This window comes from Aegilops tauschii, chromosome 5 (genome assembly GCF_002575655.3).
Source record: "Aegilops tauschii subsp. strangulata cultivar AL8/78 chromosome 5, Aet v6.0, whole genome shotgun sequence".
Taxonomy (NCBI): Eukaryota; Viridiplantae; Streptophyta; class Magnoliopsida; order Poales; family Poaceae; genus Aegilops; species Aegilops tauschii.
Window position 1 is genome coordinate 443,147,611 of NC_053039.3, and position 22,952 is coordinate 443,170,562.

General features: G+C 47.9%; 3 protein-coding genes across 5 annotated transcripts; 1 reads left to right on the forward strand and 2 right to left on the reverse strand.

Moving 5' to 3' along the window:
- Positions 1 to 242: 242 nt before the first annotated feature.
- Positions 243 to 2,282, forward strand: LOC109758692 (putative UDP-rhamnose:rhamnosyltransferase 1). Of its 3 annotated transcripts, none has more exons than XM_020317557.4 (3): positions 243 to 432; positions 515 to 1,035; positions 1,117 to 2,282. In XM_020317557.4, exons 2-3 carry the CDS (start codon positions 565 to 567, stop codon positions 2,119 to 2,121), a joined length of 1,476 nt encoding a protein of 491 aa, XP_020173146.1. In that variant the 5' UTR covers positions 243 to 432; positions 515 to 564; the 3' UTR covers positions 2,122 to 2,282. The 3 variants fall into 3 exon arrangements, with proteins under 3 accessions (XP_020173146.1, XP_040246681.1, XP_020173147.1); XM_040390747.3 differs by having other exon boundaries at positions 249 to 422; XM_020317558.4 differs by having other exon boundaries at positions 250 to 432; positions 520 to 1,035.
- Positions 2,283 to 6,157: 3,875 nt separating this feature from the next.
- On the reverse strand, positions 6,158 to 9,229 carry LOC109758693 (uncharacterized). Its single transcript, XM_020317560.4, has 9 exons — positions 9,049 to 9,229; positions 8,801 to 8,944; positions 7,974 to 8,054; positions 7,802 to 7,890; positions 7,613 to 7,687; positions 7,280 to 7,341; positions 7,124 to 7,204; positions 6,696 to 7,037; positions 6,158 to 6,611 (listed from the first exon to the last, which is right to left on the reverse strand). The coding sequence occupies exons 2-9, from the start codon at positions 8,921 to 8,923 to the stop codon at positions 6,505 to 6,507; spliced, it is 960 nt and encodes a 319-aa protein (XP_020173149.1). The 5' UTR covers positions 8,924 to 8,944; positions 9,049 to 9,229; the 3' UTR covers positions 6,158 to 6,504.
- Positions 9,230 to 14,115: 4,886 nt separating this feature from the next.
- Positions 14,116 to 18,024, reverse strand: LOC109758689 (aspartyl protease family protein 1). The gene is made up of 10 exons (XM_020317555.4): positions 17,573 to 18,024; positions 17,213 to 17,345; positions 16,388 to 16,626; positions 16,008 to 16,232; positions 15,783 to 15,918; positions 15,607 to 15,680; positions 15,407 to 15,509; positions 15,261 to 15,318; positions 14,748 to 14,819; positions 14,116 to 14,639 (listed from the first exon to the last, which is right to left on the reverse strand). The coding sequence occupies exons 1-10, from the start codon at positions 17,860 to 17,862 to the stop codon at positions 14,407 to 14,409; spliced, it is 1,563 nt and encodes a 520-aa protein (XP_020173144.1). The 5' UTR covers positions 17,863 to 18,024; the 3' UTR covers positions 14,116 to 14,406.
- Between the last annotated feature and the right edge of the window lie 4,928 nt (positions 18,025 to 22,952).

The window sequence follows — 22,952 nt, forward strand, 5'->3', positions numbered from 1 at the left end:
TTTTAGCCGAACTTTGCGTAAATTTGCTACATAATTTTTTTTTCTCCGCGCCTGGGCCGGCCCTGGGGGCGGCGGCTAGGGGCCAATTCACCCTAGGCCCTTTTTTTCGCCGGATCACCCCAGACGGCGATTTTAGGCGCCCCTGGGGCCAACGGCGGGAGATGCTCTAAGGGTGTTCGCTGGGATTGCTTAAAAAGCTGATGTTCGCTGGTTAGTGGCTTACTATATTTTAAAGGAAAAGGGTTCGCCTACCAAGAAAACGGCACGATCATACTCCCCATATCACGGGTCCCGGTCTCAGCCGGACACGTCCCATCCCTCCCCGATTCCATTCCTATCTCTCTCCACCAGATCTGGATCAACATTTCTTCTCCGTCTCGTCTCTCTCGCCGGCGATCGGAGCAGGACTACCGACTTTCTTGGTCCGTGCAGGTGCGAGGAAGCTCTTTTTGCCAAATATGGTATGTTTTCCGTCTCTGCAATGGGGATTCACTCCACGCTTGCGACGATGTAGCTCAGTTGTAGCGGAAGCACACTTGCTTCCAAGAAGCGAGCTCAGAGGCCATGGCGGAAACCGGAGAGGCCACCGCGACCGCGCGGTCTTCTTCGCCTCTCCACGTCGTGGTGTTCCCGTGGCTCGCCTTCGGCCACATCATCCCCTACATGGAGCTCTCGGAGCAGCTGGCGCGGCGCGGGCACGCCGTCACCTTTGTGTCCACGCCGAGGAACCTCGCCAGGCTGCGGCCCGTCCCCGAGGGCCTCCGCCCCCGCGTCCGCCTCCTCCCCCTGCCAATGCCGACCGTCGACGGGCTACCCGACGGCGCCGAGTCCACGGCCGACGTCCCGCCCGAGAAGGGCGACCTCCTCAAGGCCGCGTTCGACGGGCTCGCCGCCCCTTTCGCCGGCTTTCTCGCGGGAGCCTGCGCCGGCGACGGCGGGGAGGGCGAGGGCGCGACGGGGTTCGGCAAGAAGCCCGACTGGATCTTCGTCGACTTCGCGCACCACTGGCTCCCGCGCATAGCTGAACAGCACAAGGTACGTCTCTGCCATGGCGATCGAGTGGGTAGTACGTCCGGTCATGCCGTACGTGGCTCCAACGCTCCATGCTGCGTGCAGGTACCGTGCGCGCTCTTCTCCATCTTCCCGGCGGTGTTCATCGCATTCGCCGGCACGAAGGCGGTGAACGAGGCGCGCCCGCGGGTGACGGCAGAGGACCTGACGGCCCAGCCGCCGTGGATCCCGTTCCCGACCCCCATCGCCCACCGCCTTTACGAGGCCGAGCAGATGGTCTACGTTTTCCGGCCCAACGCCTCCGGCGTATGCGACGCCTTCCGCTTCTGGGAGACGGAGCGGCAATGCCCGCTCTTCATCCTGCGCAGCTGCCGCGAGGTCGACGGCGCGCTCTGCCCCCTCATCGCCGACCTCTTCGGCAAGCCCCTCGCCCTTTCCGGCCTCCTCGCTCCATACGACGCCGCGCGAGCCGCCCAAGAAGCCGGCGGCGAGGGCGACGACGAGGAGACCGCGAGCCTCATGCGCTGGCTGGACGAGCAGCCGGCGAGGTCGGTGCTCTACGTCGCGTTCGGGAGCGAGGCGCCGCTGACCCCGGACAACGTGCGCGAGCTGGCGGCCGGGCTGGAGCTGTCCGGCGCGCGGTTCCTCTGGGCGCTGCGGGAGACCAGCGCCCCGCTGCTCCCCGACGACGGGTTCCAGGAGCGCGTGGCCGGGCGCGGCGTCGTGCGCGCCGGGTGGGTGCCGCAGGTGCGCGTGCTGGCGCACGGCGCGGTGGGCGCGTTCCTGACGCACGCCGGGTGGAGCTCGCTCATGGAGAGCTTCCTGTTCGGGCACCCGCTGGCGATGCTCCCGCTGTTCGCCGACCAGGGCCTCACGGCGCGCGTCATGGCGGCGAGGGGGGTCGGGCTGGAGGTGCCCAGGGACGGGCGCGACGGCTCGTTCGGCCGGGCCGACCTCGCCAGCACGGTGCGGCGGGTGATGGCGCGGGAGGACGAGGAAGGGAGGGCGCTCGCGCGCAACGCCAGGGAGTTCCAGGAGATGCTCTGCGACCGGGCCAAGCAGGAGGAGTACGTCGACGAGCTCGTGGAGCACCTGCGGCGGCTGCCATAGGGTGCAGTTGTTCAGCCTCTAGGTGAAAATAAACAGTGCCATAAAACCATGGAATAATTCACTGGCGCTCGTGTCTTCGCGTATTTGCAACCAATATCGTAGTTGCAAATTTTCAAACATCATTTTTTTTAATAAAACATCAAATAATTTGAATAATAAAAGTATCTTCAATAGATGATGTAAAAAGAGGTAATAACACCAGTGGTGCTTGAACTTGTCATGGATGTTCACTTTAGTGCCTGAACTTGAAAAATACACCGAACTGGTTCTAAAACTTGGCATGAATGTGCAAATACGGTGCTAATCTCATTTTTAGACGTAAACTGTGCTACCGTATTTCGCTGGCGTGACATAGGGTCCATTTGTAGAGACGAAAAAAGTTTATTAGTTGAAAATCAGGTTTTTATGACTAGTGCGTCCCGCTGTCAGTACGCTAATATATTGTGCTAGCCACTCCACCGGAAAGCCTTATGTCCCAAATTTCGCCCCTTTTGTTAATGTACTGTAAGGTAAAATTCGTGTGCTTCTTAAATGGGCTGCAGTTAGTACTGCCCATTTAGCACATACTAATTTTTTACTTCTCCCATATTAGCACATATAATTTTTTTTACTTGTCTTAAAAAACATTTTTTTTTTACAAAAACTCTAAAAGTTTGTATAAATTATAATCACAGTAATACAAATCCTACCACTCTGCATTTTGACACTTTAACATCAGTAGATTATAATCATAATAATAAACTTAGATTCAAATATTCGTGTGGTACTATTAATTACTTCATGGTAAACAAATATTCATGTGCATGTATTATTTTGAAAAATCTATAAACCAGGCACCATGCCATGTCATGGGTTATAAATATTTGTGGTACATAATCAACAACCCCGTGGTATACAAATATTCATGCGCACACAAAATAAATATATAAATGTATGCAATAGAATAACTTACTAAAAATGTTCCTGTATTTTTTAGAAATATTCACCTATGATTTAGAAAATACTAAATTGTGAATACAAAAAAATTATGCATGTGTGGCTTATATTTAATTTATAGAAATTTATGAATTACAACATTTACTAATATTCATTGGTGTATAATTTGGCTTATATTCTTATTTTTTATATAATTTAAATACAATCCATGAGTGAACATTCATATATACATTTTAATCTTAAATTATGAATAATTTTTAATTATACAAAAAAATTCATAAACAACATACTTATGAATTACGAAGATGTGCGTATAATTACTCAAATGTTTGGATAATGAAAATAAAATTTATGAACCTTAATTTTTAAAAGAAAATTATATTATTTTATATTATAGATGTGTTAAATGGGCTACACTGAGTGAAACCCATTTATGTAGCGCAAGGGTTTACCTTACTGCATGTGCACCACTTGTCACGACCTGGGAGTTTTCCCTTTTTTCGTAGATCCGTTTATTCAAAACGTTTTATTTCTTAAACCGTGCGTCCAAATCTCGAACCATTTTCACCATTGGATTCCTCGCATCGAGATCTTCAAAACTAGATCCCATGTTGATAGGTTTTGATGAACTTTTTTTTAAAGAAAAAACGGACGAAAAACCCGATCCGGAAGCACGGTTTTTTTCCCTTTCCGAAAGAGGCACGCCCGTGCCTCTCGCGAAATCACAACCGTGCCTCTCGTGGAAGCAAAACCGTGACTCTCGTGAAAGGAAAAAAAAACAGAAAACGCGTTTTTTTCGTTTCCGAGAGGCACGGCCGTGACACTCGCGAAAGCATAACCGTGCCTCTCGCGAAAGCAAAACCGTGACTCTCGCGAAAGAAAAAAAACAGAAAACGCGTATTTTTCCCTTTCCTAGAGGCACGGCCGTGACTTTCGCGAAAGCACAACCGTGCCTCTCGCGGAAGCAAAATCGCGACTCTCACGAAAGAAAAAACAAACAGAAAACGCGTTTTGTTTTTCCCTTTCCGAGAGGCACGGCCGTGACTCTCGCGAAAGCACAACCGTGCCTATCGCGGAAGCAAAACCGTGACTCTCGCGAAAGAAAAAAAACAGAAAACGCGTTTGTTTTTCGTTTCCGAAAGGCACGGCCGTGACTCTCGCTAAAGCACAATCGTGCCTCTCGGGGAAGAAAAACCGTGACTTTCGCGAAAGGGAAAAAATGCGTTTTTTCGCGCATAAAAAAAATTTGAATTTTTTTTATCGAAAAGCTAAGAAAGACCGGGGAAAAACCAAAACGTCAAAAAAACTGGAAAAAAAACCATTTAAAAGCCGGAAACGCGTGCGGAAAAATAAAAAAAAACAAAATCCGAAAGGAGCGTTCAGAGCGCGACACGTGGCGAATGGCTGAGAGCGCGCCAAGTGGCACTGATCGTTGCGAGGCTCCCGAAGAAGCGCTCGTTAACTAGTTGCTCCCACATTAAAACTAATGAGCCATAATTTTCGTGCCTAAAAAAAGGAGCCATAATTTTCCAGTTAGACGTATCCAATAGAGTGGCTAGCACAGGCCGCTTACACGTATTCAATTCCTGGTGTCCACTGTTTTTCTTCAAATTTTCATCATGCACTGACAGGGCGGGACCAGTAGTCATACACACATGGAATTCAGCTAAAATTCTTTTTCGTCTCTACAAGTGAGCCCCTATGCCATGTCAGCCAAATACGATGGCATGTCAGCACACTTTACGTCTACAAAAGGGATTAGTGCCGTATTTGCACGTTCATGCCAAGTTTTAGCATCAGTTTGGCGTATTTTTCAAGTTCGTGCACTAAAATGAACATCCATGACAAGTTCAGGCACCACTGGTGTTATTACCTCATGGAAAAACACTACCTTGCCAAAACTCACCATTTAGGGCACTTCGGGCTTGCCGTCGCTGCTGATTTCGGCCGCCACTGCCACCCCGCCCCACGTTGTCGCGGGCCATTACATCCACCCCATCGCCGATAGCCGCGCCACATCCACGTCGCCCACCCGCAACAACCGCCGACCCGTCTCGTCCAAATTCGGCTGCCCCATCGCCCTCGGTCATCAAATCTACGCCATCATCCCCCAATCTATTGATTTCGGCCGTGTGGCACCCATTCGACCGCCGCTCTGTGGGGATTCGTACATTGTCCGTCAAGCACCATTGCGTCGAGGATGCCATCATGCCCTACCGCGACATCCACTTCGGCCGTCACGCCACTACGCCGTCGAGATCACGTGCGAGGGCAAGCGGAAGTGCTTGGCATTTTCGAGACATCAGAGCTCACCGTGCGCGCGTGCGACACCATAGCATGGCGGTACGACCGACCCCGTTCCAAGCTCAACTTAGGCAACCCCCTAGCCAACATACAATGCACCGCCGAGGCTAGGTATGCGTTATACATGCAGAAGCTCACTGAGGCCAATTTGGACCTCATGGCGGCGGGGCTCTTCATCGAGAAAGACTAGGAGCGCATGAGGAAGGAAGACGAGAATCTCAAGAGGAAGACGAGAATCACCTCGCAGTATCAGCGCAACATGTTTTTTTTTAACATTGAAACACAATCTACTAAATTAATTATTTGATCTAAATTTTGCCTAGTAGTATTTATAATACTTCAAGAGCTAATGAAACTATTTTGGTAAAATTCAATTCTCATTTCCTCAACAATCGCACCAAAAACTGGAGTTTCTTTGGGATTGCCTTTTTATCAGTTATAACCGTAGCATTGTCATCATAGCGGATTATTATACTGTCTTCGTAGATTTGTTCAACCAGAATGACCACAAGGCAGCCCCATAGTTTTTATTTACAGAAAGATAATGAGATGCCTCCCTGTGATATTGAACATTTTGTATTAGAGTTTAAAATTTTAAAATATGCAATGAATCATGCTTAAGTTTACTTTTACATCATCTGCTGGAGATGCTCTATGAGACTGATCTTCAAAGAAAAATCATTGGAATATATCCTATAGAAACTACAACGTTTATAACGCAAGCTATGTTTTTCCTATTCCAGGGTTTTCAAAATCCTGCAACCAGACGCCCAGCGAAAAGAAATCAAATTGTAAGTACCCACTAAATTGAACTTACATTTCAAAGACAGGACACCAAACGAAATTGGCACAATGTAACAGAGAACAAAGACTTCGTTTATGTAAAAATTGAAAGAATGCCCTGCTCTAAACCTTTACCAACTGGTAGCTACAATTAGTCTGACATCTACTTTGAGAAAACAAAGCACAATCATAACGGTGCTACCCCTACAAATCTAGTCAAAGATCAAAATCTGGCCTCATTCCCAACGAATGACAGGCTTATACAAAGTATATATGTCATCACAGATAAACAACACAGATGATACATATTCATGCTTGGAGCAGGCATCCAACTAACGACGGCAGCGAGCTGCGGACTGCTTATGCGCCCGAAGCGGCGGCATACACCATGTTGCCATTGGCATTGCCACCGCGCCCTCTGCCCCGAGCTGGGCCGCCTCTCCCACGGCCACGGCCTCGACCACGACCTGCAACGCAACACAGATGCAGCGGTTTATTAACAAGGGACGTAGATGCGTACAACCAATTTGGTAGAAGGAAGCTGTCTCTACCTCCAGCTGGTGCAGGAAAAGGAGCCTCCTCGTAATAACCTCCGTCTTGCTGATAATCAGGCTGGCCACCACCATAGCCGCCTCTCCTGCCACGCCCCCTGAAACCACGGCCCCCACCTCGGGGTGGCGCTGGTGCCTCATCATAATACCCTCCATCATGCTGATAATCAGGCTGACCACCATAGCCACCTCTTCTGCCACGGCCCCTGAAACCACGGCCTCTACCACGAGCATACCCATTACCCTCATAAGCTGGACCATGGTCAGCATACCCATTGCCTGCATAGGTAGGAGCATGCTCATTTTCCCATCCACCATCAGCATACTCCATGTATCCATTCCCTGAAAAGTAATTTATGTAATGATGAACAGCTGCACATTTTTATACTCTGAAGATGATGATTTACTAAGTAGCAAATTAGCCTCACCACGTGCATCTCTACCCCTTCCCATTCCCCTTCCACGGCCTCGGCCACGGCCTCTTCCTCGCCCAGGAGGTGAGTGCGCATCTACAATTACAGTGAAATAAGAAAGCATACAGAATAAGAGATAATAAGGACAACAAAGTGAAATGTGCCCAATACCTTCTTCATTCTCGTATTCAACAAACGGCTTCACCTTGTCAGCAGGCAGAGGAGATTGGTATCTGCACATACAATTAACTCAACCTATCATTCCATGCGGAAGAATAATCCAATTTGCAATGTTACAACATATTCTTCCAGATAGCTAATAGTTGTGCCAAAAAACTATAACAAGAACTGCATAATTGAATAACTAACAATTCATGAGATAACTGAATAGGGTATTCCCAAATAAATATTCCAATGCAACCAAGTAGCCCACAAAACACAGGGATGATTGCTTAATCTAAAATTAAAATACTTCTCCTAGTATCAGATATACAGCTAGCATACCCGACAGATGACGTGTCCAGCTCCTTCTTTGAAAGAGTTATAGTAATCATAGACACATGCCTTGTTGTCTCAAGCCTGCAGGGAGAAAAGATTCCATGTCATCACAAGAGCACAGCTAAGTTCATCTGAAAGTAAGGAAAAAATATCTAGCAACTACTATATGCTAAGATGTTTAGAGTTGATTCTTACGGAAGTAGGCCTTCCTCCAGTGGCTCCCATGTGTCAGTAATATCAGTGGATTCAGTGGCAGTGTTTTGATGGAGACCCACAATTCTCCTCTGTGCAACAAAAGAGCAATAAACAATTTATTTAGAAAAAAGTCGAATGCATAGTTCACATGCACAGCCACCGTCAAAAGTACCTTGATCAATTCTGCAATCATCACAGTTTTGTTTATGGCCCTTCCCATCGCCTTGAATACAACTTCATCGCAACCCTTATCCTGTATGCATATATGGCAAAGCATCAGCCACAGAACATAAAAACAAAACTGTGTGCAATCATAAAGCATCGCAACCCTTGCGTTTTTATCGAACAACTATAAACAAAGCCATCAAAGGAAACTCATAATCGCACCAGGCGAAATCATCAAAACATGGATGTGACTAACAGTCGCCGTCAATTATTAGAGAATATATCAAGTAGCGTGCCGTGCACCACACTCATCAACTAAAGTGGTGACTGGCCGTACAAAAAGTGGCAACCAGGCACATTAGCGGCCCAACACGATCTCAGATTCTTCAGTGCTTTGAAGTGACAAATCACACGACATGAGAGTACAACATCTATCTGTACGATTGCGTCTTATCCAAAAACTATGCCTAATTCGCCACACCGCGTTTTCAGCTTTGGCAACCACACAGTAAAAGCCATCGCCTACAGTGCTGCGAGCATTAACTTTTTATCATCACAAGTATTGCCGAAAACAGAACCAATCCTACCAAACAAGGCATCAGAGTAATAAGAGGATAGCAATTTCCTCCCAGCCTCGTCGAATCAATGGTTCGCATTGAAAACACACGCTTATCGCGTACTAAGTACACCAATCCGTACGGCCCAATCATTCATTCGGCTAACTTTCGAGACACATCCCTAAACTAAACCCCACTGCTTATCGCCAATCAGGCCACACAACCGGGCGCTTAAACCGGCGATTCAAAGGGGCTGAAAGCGTCGGTAGGGCGGTACCTGGAAGAGGGTGGTGGCGTAGGTGATGTAGTTGCGCATCCTGCCCTGGGTGGTGATGCGGATCTCGTTCTCCTTGATGGGCACCTCCTCCCGCGGCTTCTCCACCCTCTGGTACCGATCCATGGCTCCCTCCCGCTGGCTCGTCTGCGACGCCGCAATGCGCGACCAAACCAACCACCGTCCGTCTCAGATCCACGCAACACAAACGCGGCGGCGGCGAGCGGGGGGAGAGGGCGAGGAGGCCGTACCTGCCTGCGCGGCGGCGGTTGTGAGGCGTCGGCTGCTGCTCCGGTCCGGTGGTTTGGGTTGGGCTGGCTGGCGGCTTGTCCTGGCGACGATGCGGTAACCGCCGGGCGGGGGTGGGAGTGAGGGCTTTTATATGGCCGCCCCCGTCCGGGCCGGGGAGGCGGGACCGGGTCGGACTCGCCCTCGCCCCCGCGCGCGCGTCTAGGGTTTTGCGGGCGCAAGTTACGGAACTGCCCCTCCACGTTCCGGGGTTTTGCGGCTCTGGGACGGCCTCTGGACGGACGGATCCTCGCGGACGGTGACGCGTGTGCGGCTGGGATTTCCCCGCTGCGGCGCAGGCTTGGACAAGGAAGGGCTTTCCAAGGACGCAACCAACGCGACGGTTACGTTGCGGCCTGATGGGCCTTTACTGGGTTTTCGACCCAACAGAAGAAACTGGAAGTTGTTTTTCTCCAAGTATTTTTTCTTCTTATATATATAACAAAGTTGGTTAAACTTTAGAAAGTTTGACTTCAGACAAATCTTATATGCATGCAGATTAAAAAGGACCGGGCCAGAGGGAGTAATTTTTCCGTCTCAAGAAATTCATTTTCGGAAAGATAGTTTTCATTTTGTGTGTGACTTTGCTAATTTGTTTTGTTATGTAGAAAAAAACTTTACGGTCATATAGTAACTTGAATAACCAATTACTAACCCTATTTTGATAATGATCGGTCTATGTGAGCTCTATCTCTCCTCTTCTCTTCCTGTAGTACTGGATTGATTTCACTTCTTGATTAGGTTTGAAGGTTGTTCATATGTGTCTTTGCTTGTCATGGAAAGAACGGTCGGTGCCGCGAAATATTTAGATTCTTGGGTCATAAATGCGAGTGCTTTTTTGCGAATGGTTCGTGGGGTTGGGCTGGCTGGTCGTGGAAAGAATGGTTCGTGGGGTTGTACTGCCAACTTTTCCATGCAGGTAGAGAGCTCAAATGCGAGTGCTTTTTTTGCGAAATAAATTCTCGCATTACTCGGAATAAAGTATTACAATCTAGTCCCACAAGTTTCAAGATCTCTTCTGGGTCAGAGCCTAGCCAAACCATAGTTTGGTATTGCACCCTACCAAAATTAGTCAAGACATGACTAACATTATTACAGCTCCGACGAATATGATCAATGCAAGAACTCCTCTCCTCCATAATACTAACAATCTCTCTAATAATAAAAGCATACTTACACTTATTCCCAATAACTCCCTTGATCATCATTAGAGCCTCCAAGCAATCAGATTCCACATCAATGTGTAGATTACTCCATTGTAATGCCAACGAAATTCCTTCCTTTAATGTGAGAAGCTCAGCTTCCAAAACATCATTGCCTGCATGATTGTATGTATCTCCAAGAGCTAAATATTATAGATCCTTCGTGGTCTCTTAGTATCATACCTGCACTAGCAACATCCCCTAAGACCTAGGCATCAGTATTTAGCTCGACTTTGCCCTATATCGGTCCAGTCCAACAACAAATAACACCAGATTCCTTTATATTGCATGTGGGCTGCTTATGCATTTGATTGAAAAACAACTACCACCTCCCCTTTTATTGGACCCACATTTGAATTAGACCCGAAGGGATATTAAGGAAGACAAATAACTAGCCAAGAATCTGACAGAAACATCCACTGGAGGCGTTTTTTAGAGTGTACATACCAAATCCTCCAAAATAGCTTCATAATACAAACTCGTTCATCATCCTGCAACTCAGACAAAAGATGTAGAAACCAGTCACGGCCGACCGGTTTTACAATTTACATGTGAACGTAGCGGTAGAGTCCATTCCTTTGCCATTGCCTTCCATAGAAGCACGACATGGTTGCAGGTACAGAAAACATGGAACGAGTCTTCCTCTTCACTTCCACATACAGGACACATTGCGGTGATCTCTAGATTTCTCTTGACCTTATTTGTCCAATTAGCTAGCAAATCAGTGGTCAACCGCTAGGCAAAAGATTGAACTTTTGGGGGAGCTAAACTGCGCCATATAAAGTTCCACCTTTCGCGAGTTCCAGCAGGTCAGGAGCTTGCCGGAGACTCCCTAGCATTTGAAATTTCATCATTAGCTAATCTGTACGCACTTCTAACGGTGAACACACCGGGTTTTTTTCGGCGCCCAAGCAACAAAGTCATCATCAAGCCGTGCAGACAGTCGTACTTTTCCAATTTCAACTATATCCACCGGAAGAAATACCGATTGATTTGTCCAAATCCCAATTTCCGCGGTGGTTTATGAACTCTAAAACCCACTTTAGCCGGCACCTCCCTTTAGGAGTGATTGATCCTCCAATTGGCTCACGTGCAATCTAACGATCATGCCAAATACAAACGTTTTGGCCATTACTGATTCTCCACACTATGCCCTTCTTGAGGAGCTCTAAGCCATGGACAATAGCCTGCCATGTAGGCGACGGATTTCCAGTGAAAATCGTATCCAGAAGACGCCATTGGGAAAATACTTTGCTTTAAACAACCTTGCACATAAACTAGTGGGGTACTCAAGGATCCGCCAAGCTTGACATGCCAACATGGCTTGATTGAAAAGATGGAATTCCTTAAAGCCGAGCCCACCTTGATTCCTTGGCCTTGTCATTTTATGCCATACCAATGTGTCTTTCTTTTTTTCCTTTTCCTGCTCCCCAATAATAATTTCTCACCATGCGGTTTAGATCATCACAAACTTCTAAGGAAGCTTGAACACACTCATAATATATGTGGGAATAGCTTGCGCAATCGCTCTAATAAACACTTAGTTACCTGCTTGAGTAGGGTGGCCATCAAAAGTGAACAAACGTTTTGTCAATTTAACCTGCAGGTTCTGAAATTTGCCTTTTGACATCCTTCCATCCGGAGTGGACAGTCCCAAATACTTCTCCTCAAAACCCGCTGAAGTGACCTCCAATACATTCTTCACATTATCCATGACTGCCTACGGACACGAGCTCCCAACCAGCATCGGAAATTTGGAGGGGTTTATCAACTGCCCGGTGGCATTCGCATAAACCTCCAAAATACTTTTAATGTAGTTTGCTTCTTGGTCACATGCTTTAAAGAACAAAAACGTGTCATCTGCGAATAAGAGGTATGAAATTCTCAGTGCCCTCGTGATTTTCAGCAAGGACAAATCCACCGACTCAATACCCTTGTTAATAAGAGCAGAAAGACCGTCAGCAACAAATAGGAACAAATATGGGGATAATGGATCACCTTGCCGAAGACCACGCGACGGTGCAACTGAATCCAATATGGCTCGATTAAATTTTTATGGAGTATCTTACCGAGGCCACACACGACATTATCCATTCAACCCATCGATGAGCGAAGCCAAGCTTTTGCATCATTTGCTTAAGATAATTCCAATCCACCATATCATAAGCCTTTGAGAGATCTAGCTTATATGCACAATAACTCCTCGTGGGATCCTTCTCTTGCTTAATATGATGAATACATTCAAAAGCTACAAAGGCGTTATCAGTGATCATACCTCCGAGAATAAATGCACTTTGAGCAGGAGAAATAATATCATCTAGAACAGGCCGCAAGCGATTCACTAAACATTTTGAAACCACCTTGTACACAACATTGCATAGACCGATGGACCGAAAACCCGTAATTTTCACCGTATCACCAACTTTCGGGATCATGACAGTAATAGTATCATTAACTTTAGGGGGCATTATTCCAGTGCGAAAGAATTCCTTTAGCGCATAAATTATACCTTTCTTCACCGTAGTCCAATTGCGCTGAAAAAATCGCGCGGGGAATCTGTCCAGCCCTAGCGCCTTCACTGGGCCAATTTGAAAAAGGCCATCTGCGATCTCTTTATCAGAGAGAACTCCCCACACAAAAACATCATTTGTCTCCTGGTTCACAACTGGAACAAAAAATCAGTAATGAGTGAATGATCAATGGTGGGGTCGGCTGTGAAAATAGTTTCAAAATATTCAGTAGCCGCACCCCCCATCTCTTTGATCCCCGTGTGTACAATATCATTCACATCCTCTAGCTTTTTTATTCTATTCTTCCGAGCACGCCATACTAATCTTGCATCAATTTTTTTTGTGTTACAATCCTCTTCCTTCAACCATGTCGGCGTATAAATGTATTGCCTAGTCTTTTCCATCAGATCGGTCTTTTGGAGTCAAGAGGTCTTGAGTTTAAGACCCGGCTGGCGCAATTAAATTGCAGCCCACTTTCGGTCAACATTTAGACCTGAGGGAGATCTCTTTCATCATATCGGTCTTTTGGTTACATTGACTAAAGTATGCACTTCTACAAACCAGTCTATCCGCGACAGTTGCATCCACATCAGCTCCTCTGTGTACAACAGCAGTTAATTCATCTAAACGCGGGTGGTTGCAAGCATTTCTAAAAGTGATGGCTCCAATCATGGAGAGACCCGGAACCATAATTGTTCGTCCATTCCATCTACCTGTCCGAAGAAGCCATCTACGTTTGGTCTTGTCCATCCCAAAAGTTTTTTCCCCATGGAAACTGACCTTGTAACATGGTTCCCAAAAAAGTACAGCTTGTTAAGAACATATGCGTTGAGCTCGATATGCGTAAGCATCGACACTAAAAATACATCGGGTTTGTTATGTCTGATCTGCGTGAGAGAGTGTTATTTCTAAGTCGGTAGAATTGGATGCCGTGAAGCGGAAAATTGTTCATGAAGTGTCCAAGTGTTCGGTTCAGCTGCACATTATTACCAAACCTAAATTTGCATGCGATCTTCAAAAAGTGCAAGTGGAACTTTCAACTTCCTAATCGGACATGGAACCACACCAGGAACTTCGCTCTGAAAATGAAAATTTCTCAGTCAATTTAGAATTAGAAGTCCTATACAAACGGCAGTTTTTTCCTTCCCAAATGATAAGTGCCACAAGTTTTTTTTTCTATGAATAAACACGCTCCCCGCATTGGCATCATGAATACCACGGTGCGGGGAGATTTATAATTGATTGATTCGACTCCATGTAAGTTCAAACCTACTACCTGATACAGTTTTGTAGCTGAAAGAAACAGTAGACAGCAGCATGCACGAAGTATACGGCAGTGAGTATGATCATTATTCTGTGGTTTCACTACATATACATGCGCGTCCACCTCGTCACAAACCCCTCGGCGGAGCGCGTTATTGCGAGTGTACACATATCAACACCTGAAGTAATCAAAGTAAAAATGGCCTACGTCTACCTACGCAAGTCATCCTGTGTGTTCTATCCTGTACTGTACCAACTCCTACGGCAACTACAAAAAAAAAGGAGTGTGAGAGTGTGTGATCATGTATCCATGTCAACTTCAAACCAATACAAGGCAATGGTGGGATCAAAGAATGGCAAGGAGGAGCAGTGGAGCGATGGCGGCGAAGAAGGTCCTGCTGAAATGGAAGTGGACCGACGATCCGGACGAAGGCTTGGCCACGTCGATCTGGGTGATGTTCGGCGAAGGGCGCTTCGCAGCTTCGGGGTTTGAGCTGCCTGGTCCAGAGGCGGGTTTTGGAGGGACGGCCGAGGGGTTCGGGCTCACCGGAAGCTTGCTAGAGTGGTCGACGCTGTAGCCTGGTTCATGATCATGATGACAAGCATGGTGTGTAAGGGCATTTTTTCTCGGGAACTGAAACCGAACCTGAAGAACCGGTTCGGGGGATGTCGAGTTGAGGTACTTACAGTTGAAAGATTTCCATCCCAAGACCAGCCTCTCACGGTCGAACACCACCTTGAGCCCGGACATGAAGTTCTCTGCACCAGAAGTGAGCAGACAGCAGTAAGAACGATGGCGTGGATTATCGACGGTGAGGTGGTTTAGGACACGTCAAGGCAAAAAGGTACGTACAACCTTTATGGGCACAATGCTATTAACAAAGATGTTGCACATGGATAGTTAGTGCTGAAATATCTGAGGTTTTATAGCATATAAGTGGACATAAAACCTGACCAATAAAGCTAGCAAAGCAGGTCTGAAAATGATTAAGGCATCTGAAAAGCAGTGGTTATTCATTAATCATTGGTTCTTTGCAACTAACACATGCTACCAACTCCATCCAGGAACTCAAGGCTAGATGGGTTAGAGAGAATCTAATTTGGTTCTTTGCACACCTCAAATATCACTAAGTATGGTTCAGACTGAATCTAATTAAAAAAACAGAGCACAAAGCAACAGTGTAGAGTACAGGAGCTCACCCCCAATCAAGTTAACACCTTCACTCTTCATAATAGCCAAGCAATAGCCAACAGGGCTCTGTTCCATATAAAAGAGCAGCAAGATTAAATTCACTAGCTAGCTTAGCTTACATGGCTGGATGAAATTAGCATCGATGTTCTCTTACCGAAGAAATGTCCGTTATGGTGATTATTGGATCATTGACAGGAAATATACTGCCACCTTTTGCCGTCAGGCTTATGTTTGGATGACTAAGAGCTCCCTTGGCACTGGAGAGAGCAGCAGCATATCCATCAGATACACAAACAAGCAGTAGTTTGTAAAAATGTGCCTCACATATCATGCACTGTTGCTAGACAAACTTACCTTATGGTGTAGCAATATTCAAACGGCAGCGAAGAATCGGCCTGATTTCTCTTCTCTTTGACTTGTTTATCGAACTGAATTAGAACGTCAATGAATATATATATATATATATGAGAATCACCGTGAAAATATAAAATATGGTGAAACCACTCGTATAATGCGGTAAATCTACTTACAGCGCTGGTAATCTCGGTATACATTGGGTCGGAGAGAGCCGTGAACGAGGTACCGGAGTCCACGACTGCGCTGAATTTTGTGCTGAACGTTTTACCTCCCGCCATAGCTCCTATGATGCTAATGTTGTAGTAGGGACTGCAGAAATAGAGCGCGCGAACGTCGTGAAAAAGTCAGAGACCTATATTGTTTGCTTGTGAAACTGTGAGAAATGAAAACAGGCATACTTGTGTTTGTAAATGTTCAGCGGAGTTTCCAGCTGGTCGGCGCTTCCCGTGTCCCCGAAGTTGATCCTGCCATGACCATCTTCCCCAAAGCACATGGAGAAGGAATTGGCGGCGACTCCTTGGCTCGCCAGCAGACTCGGCACCGACTTGCTGTCCATGCCGAGCCCGAGCAGGCCGTTCGGCGCGGCACTGCCTAGAAACGACCCCGTCTGGACCTGTCCACAGCTAACAATGCACACAAATTCAAATTCAAATTCAGCACAGAAAAATGAGCAGTGACTCCGAATTGCGCATTGTCATGTACTCCCTCCGTCCCATAATGTAAGACGTTTATTGACACTACAATAGAGTCAAAAAATAATAGATCACAAGGGACATACCCGAATGTTATGGGGGCCTGGGTGATCTTGGACTTCCCGGACTCGCTCGCAAGGTATAGGACGTCCTCGATGAGCACCCCGTTGGACGACGTGTTGTCCGACAGGTACTCGATGCTGTAGGGGCAGCTCTTGCTTGCGGCGCTGTTGCATTGGGTCTGGAGATCGCACAGGCTGCTGCTGCAGGGGACCTTCCGGCTCGTGCTCGACTTGCGCGGGCTGTACACGTCGAACTTCAAATTCTGCTCAAAATATCGCCGTTTCACGGAAACGTGGTCACATTTAGGGAACACGTTAAGCAAGAACATGAAGAAGAGACATGCATAATTTTTACTGTCAAGAGTCGTCAATTAGGATATCATGATTCATCAAATGTGTGTAAAGCGTAAATATTTTTCACTGTCACAAGAGTCGTGAATCTCAACCTCCAACAAGATTACAGTACAAGAACATAAAGAGAGGGGCCAAAAGCCTTGGGTTAGTAGTAGTGTTTTCTAAGCTCCATGAGGCAGGCCCCAGCTGAGGCTGTCATGCTCCTGCAGAGGCCTCCCCAAAACAGGACGGCACGTGTCGTGCCTCCGTGATCGTTTCCCTTTTCTTCCCCGAATTATGCTCGCAACAACTCCATCTCACAAGCATGTCGACTAGTAGTAGCAGTACCAACTTTTTTCATATCTACCATGCAACAAATCCTACCGTAATCTTCTGGTAATTAACTACTTAGCCCCCGGAAAATAGCTCTTGGGGCAACGGACATGTGAGGTCGAATCGTAAGAAATTAACAGAGCAATGGCGTCGGAGGAAGATGAAGGTGGTACTGGTACGTACCCCGTATTCTGGCGAGGAGAGGGGGGCGCACTTGAGGCAGTCGCAGGGGACCCAGAAGAGGTCGCTGCCGGTGTCGAGCGCCACCAGGAACGTCACGTTCGGCGTCCCCAGCGCCACCACCGCGTAGTGCAAGCTGCACAGCCAAAGCCAACCACCACCACCACCACCGCAAACTTCTTTAGCACAAAAGCAGAGACGAAAAAGATGGCCAGACAGTCTGGCCGTCTGGGATGGGTGACAGCAACCTCCTCCTAGTTCCTCCGATCGATCGATCGATCGGTGCTTTATTATCGCTCCCAATCTCTCTTCTCGATCATGAGCCATGGATAGGATGATGATGGTGAGAGGGTGGGGGCTTACAATCCGAAGGCGTTGAGGCGGTACGTGTCGTTGCCGTCGGCGAAGGCGAACGGCCCGCCGGGTCCTGGCGCAGGGGCGACGGCCGCGGCGAGGGAGAGCGAGCGGCGGCGGAGGTCGTCGTGGCCCGCCAGCGCGGCGTAGTACTCGGCCGTGCCCGGCGCCGGCCCGGTGCGCAGCCCCGCCCACCCCCGCACCGTGGCCGAGTACCGGTGGTGGACGTCCAGGCTCAGCGCCTCCGCCCCCGCCGCCACGAGGGCCAGAAGCAGCAGAGCCCGCACCGCCGCGCCCATGCCTGCAGCAGAGCAGAGCAGGCAAGCTAGGCTCCACGTCTCCACCCCCCACGGCTTAAAAAGCTCGCGCCTTTATTACGGGGAGGATGGAGGGAAGGAAGGGAAAAAATATGCGTTGGTGGTGCTCGGCCGCGGCGTCGCTATTTAATCAATCTATCTATCCTGCTGCCGGAGACGGGAGGAATGATCGGTGAGGTGAGGTGGCCGCTCGGTCTCCGCGGGAGCGGCGGCGGGGCCCGGGCCGCAGCGAGAGAGAGCGACGGGAGGGGGGAGGGGGTCGTCAGTGAGCTGGAAGCTTCGGCTCCGTTGGACTGGACCGGCCCCGTTTGATTTTCCGTTGGGAGCGATGGGGTTTGGTTGTTTGTTTGGGTCGGCGGATTCTCCCGTGCGGTGCGGCGGGGTGATGTATGGGCTGAAAAGGGGTGTCGACGAGGCCGATCTGATGACGCGGAAGGGTCGCGGGTTGCCGGATTTGGGTCCTGGGTTCACACCGATTGGCCCCGCCCGACGTGTGTCGTCGCCTAGTTTATTCAGGTCAGGTGGGCGATGATGATCACGGCGAATCAGCGACCACATGAGTCGAGTCGAGTCTGAGCCTCCCTAGCGTGGTGTAGGTCTTCCACACGGCAGAAACACGGTGAGGGGTCAAAGGTACGAGTACACCACGGCGGTGCCTTGCCTGCCCAATAAAACGTTACCGTGGACTTGGACCCTGCCATACATGTCTTTGTTGCCATCTATCTATACTACCGCCGTCCTGGTCTGTACTATCTATTCTACTCCCTCCGTTCTTAAATGTAAGTTTGTTTAGACATTTCAAATGGAATATAACATACAGATATATGTAGACATATTTTAGAGTAGTGTATATTCACTCCTTTTGTTCCGTATGTAGTCACTTGATGAAATCACTAGAAAGACTTATATTTAGAAACGGAGGGAGTAGAAGCTAGGGGGTATGTACGCGGCTAGAACCCAAGAATAATCACACGACAAACCCCGCCTTCGGTTTTTGGAGGAGAGAAGTATGACATAAACCTTGAACTCGTACGCTCGGTCTCAATCAAACCATAACCTCGAAATCCCTGAATTTGACACCTCGTGCTCTCTAATCCCGGTCTATGCCAGTTGATTTCTGCTATAAGTGCCCGTTTGCCGCACCGTGTGTGGAATGATCGTGGACGGGGTCCCACACTGGTCTCAACAGACTCACATGCCATCTCAAACTTCTTCCCGCATTCTGCTTCTCTTTGTCCTCTCTATATTTTTCCTCTACATATCCATCATTACAATTACAATACGCTAATTAGTTTGCCGGAAGAAAAGAAGAGACGGAGGAATTAGGATTCAAGAGTAGCACAACATGGATGGATCTTGGACATGCGTGCGCTGTAGGTTGAGCTTGGGAATGCCCCATTGGCACGTTCATTGCATATAAACATAGCACTGACCATGGGAAATGGGCATATGTGCCCATTGCCCATGATCAGTGCTATGTTTATGTGCAATGGCCTTTGCTATGATCAAGGACATTGCATACATCAGTTATCACTTTTGCACTGAAACGATGTGTCTAACTATTGTCATATGAATTGAGACGGGGTGGGATCGAGCCGGTCATGGGGTCCAGGTCGTCCAAGGTGCGGAGGACGCCGAGGACATCATCTCGTAGAGCAAGTGGTTGGTGAAGCTCGACGTGCCAGGAAGGAGGGAGGAGATGGTAAAGCCTATGCCCAGGATTGGGCATGTGGGCATCAGATAGTAGAATCGACGCCACATCGGTTCTACGTGATGTTCGTCATCCCCAAGGCTTTTCTGCCGGTAATGAAGACTTCGATATACATCAGGCTTCCACGCGTCGTCAATCTCTCATGGCCTGCAACAGGTGGGTTCAGGTCTAAGATTTCAACGAGCATATCGTACTGGGGAGGGGTTGGCAGTACTTCACCCTGAAGCACAAGATAGTGCTCTATGACCTCCTCATCTTCAAGTTGTCGAACATCGGCTTCAAGGTCCAGATCTACAATGCCAGCAACTCCACCATCTGCAGGTACAGATGCCTCAAGCACGACTTCACTTGTCTATTTTGCTGATGTTGTGCAGGGGCATCCCTGTGTTTTGGTCTGAAAGTTATCTATTTTGTTGATGTTCTAAGGGGCATTTGATGCCCCCTGCTGTCTTCAACTCCCCTTTGGACTTGTGCAGGGGCATCCCTGTGTTTTGGTCTGAAAGTTATCTATTTTGTTGATGTTCTAAGGGGCATTTGATGCCCCCTGCTGTCTTCAACTCCCCTTTGGACTTGTGCATACTATGTGGTAATGACTGCCTTAATCTGATGTTTTACTCTGCTGTGTTAATCTGTTGTTTTTATGTGTTGTGCTCATTTGAGTTCATCATGGTCTCTGCTTGATGTGCATACTGGTGGTAAGTTCACCATATTTAAAAGGGGTGAGCAGAACACACTTTGCACACAACCAAACAGTTGTCGGTTGCATCTAATCATCCCAAAAGCACACATGCAGATGTCCAAGCACCAGACACAGAACTGCTCATAGCAATACAAGAGACCAAATGAGTTGCACAACATGGTTTTTACCCCGTACTCAACCATGCCCAGTTGAGCCATAGATGCAGGGAACCCAAACACAATGTGGTAACCAAACACATCCTTGGTGTGTAGAGTAGAGCTGGGGCGGCGTGAGTACGAGTGAACCTGGCGGCAAGGCGTCGAGGAGCCCATGGACGAACTACGCGAGCGCATCAGCCACACACGGGAGCACTTTGAATATCAGTCCACCTTGTCTTGTCCGCGCTTCTCACATTCCTCATATTGGGCATGCTGCTGCTCAGCTCGCTCGTGCTGATCACGCACCACATGTCAGACGCGGCCGTCAACAACCACGACAAGGCGAGTAGGCTGCGGTTGCGCCTGCGTGCCGGCGCCGGTGTCAGCGGGGCACCGCACATCTCGTTCCAAACGACCGACATCAAGGAACTAATCGCACGAGGTCAATACATATAACGTGGTATTCTTGATGGTGCTGATCGCCTGTCGACGTGACGACAGGGGAAAAGGCCTGCATGGTAGCGCACATCGGAGATCCCATGGCGGCCGGTGCTCCTTGTTGCGTCGAGCGCGCACGGTATCCTCAGTATGGTGGCGAATGTGGCCGAAAGTAACAGAATGGGGTTCAAACGAGGGAGTTACCCAGGTTCGGTCCTTTGAGAGAGGTAAGACCCTACGTCTTGCTTCTGACATGTATTCAAGGTACACTACATGGCAATTATCACTTTAGAACATGGAAAATCTGTCACGCTCCAAGGGAATTCCAGGGCGGAATCGAGCTAGAACCTAACAGATCTCGCGAGAGAGAAAGGGGAAAGTAGCTGCAAACTAGGGTTTGTATTACTGTAAGATGTATGATTGTATCATAGAGAGAATTCTCAGAACAATAGCATGCCTCTTACAGACGGGGGCCGCTAGCTTTACAGCTGAGCCGACAATGGATGACAACTACAGTAACGGAATAGAAACGCTACAGTTACAACGAAAACGGTACAGTGATACGGCGAGCCTCGCGAGCCGTCGGATCGATGGCGATGACTGGAATCATAGTCGTTCATTAACTGAAGATGCAGAACACTTGTAACTGAAGGTGCTGGCTTGAAAATACCCCCGGCCGAAAACAAACTTGTCCTCAAGGAGATTAGCGGTTGAACCAGCGATCAATGGTGGCCTTGAAGAATTCTGGGAAGGTTTTCTTCATGAAGGCCGCATCTTCCCAAGAAGCTTCATCGGGTGGTAAATTTTCCCACTGAACTAGCCATTGAACCACTGGCAAGTTGTTGCGCGAAACTTGGCGGGTTTCCAGGACCATCACTGGTTCCGTCTGAATCAGGCCATCTGTCCGCACAAGTGACAAATCAGCAGAAGGAACGGCCTTGGGTCCCACATGTTTCTGAAGGAAATATGCCCTAGAGGCAATAATAAAGTTGTTATTTATATTTCCTTATATCATGATAAATGTTTATTATTCATGCTAGAATTGTATTAACCGGAAACTTAGTACATGTGTGAATACATAGACAAACAGAGTGTCACTAGAATGCCTCTACTTGACTAGCTCGTTAATCAAAGATGGTTAAGTTTCCTAGCCATAGACATGAGTTGTCATTTGATGAATGGGATCACATCATTAGAGAATGACGTGATTGACAAGACCCATCCGTTAGCTTTGCACGATTATCATTTAGTTTGTTGCTATTGCTTTCTTCATGACTTATACATGTTCCTATGACTATGAGATTATGCAACTCCCGAATACCGGAGGAACAATTAGTGTGCTATCAAACGTCACAACGTAACTGGGTGATTATAAAGATGCTCTACAGGTGTCTCTGATGGTGTTTGTTGAGTTGGCATAGATCGAGATTAGGATTTGTCACTCCGATTTTTGGAGAGGTATCTCTGGGCCCTCTCGGTAATGCACATCACTATAAGCCTTGCAAGCAATGTGACTAATGAGTTAGTTATGGGATGATGCACTATGGAACGAGTAAAGAGACTTGCCGGTAACGAGATTGAACTAGGTATGATGATACCGACGATGGAATCTCGGGCAAGTAACATACCGATGACAAAGGGAACAACGTATGTTGTTATGTGGTTTGACCGATAAAGATCTTCGTAGAATATGTGGGAGCCAATATGAGCATCCAGGTTCCGCTATTGGTTATTGACCGGAGATGAGTCTCGGTCATGTCTACATAGTTCTCGAACCCGTAGGGTCCGCACGCTTAACGTTTGATGACGATCGGTATTATGAGTTTATGTGTTTTGATGTACCGAAGGTAGTACGGAGTCCCGGATGTGATCACGGACATGACGAGGAGTCTCAAAATGGTCGAGATATGAAGATTGATATATTGGAAGGTTATGTTTGGAGACCAGAATGGTTTCGGATGAGTTCGGGCATTTTCCGGAGTACCGGGGAGTTACCGAAACCCCCCGGGGAGTTATTGGGCCTTGATGGGCCATAGTGGAAGAGAGGAGGAGGCGGCCAGGTGTGGCGCGCGCCCCCCTAGGCCCA

Coding starts and splice junctions, on each gene's coding strand:
- LOC109758689 (XM_020317555.4), bottom strand. CDS start 17,862: ATGGGCGCGGCGGTGCGGGCTCTGCTGCTTCTGGCCCTCGTGGCGGCG. Junction 15,681..15,782: donor ATACCGAGATTACCAGCGCT/GTAAGTAGATTT, acceptor GTTCTAATTCAG/TTCGATAAACAAGTCAAAGA. Junction 14,640..14,747: donor GGGATGGAAATCTTTCAACT/GTAAGTACCTCA, acceptor ATCATGAACCAG/GCTACAGCGTCGACCACTCT.
- LOC109758692 (XM_020317557.4), top strand. CDS start 565: ATGGCGGAAACCGGAGAGGCCACCGCGACCGCGCGGTCTTCTTCGCCT. Junction 1,036..1,116: donor GCATAGCTGAACAGCACAAG/GTACGTCTCTGC, acceptor TGCTGCGTGCAG/GTACCGTGCGCGCTCTTCTC.
- LOC109758693 (XM_020317560.4), bottom strand. CDS start 8,923: ATGGATCGGTACCAGAGGGTGGAGAAGCCGCGGGAGGAGGTGCCCATC. Junction 7,342..7,612: donor CTGGACACGTCATCTGTCGG/GTATGCTAGCTG, acceptor TTGTATGTGCAG/ATACCAATCTCCTCTGCCTG. Junction 7,205..7,279: donor TGAATACGAGAATGAAGAAG/GTATTGGGCACA, acceptor CTGTAATTGTAG/ATGCGCACTCACCTCCTGGG.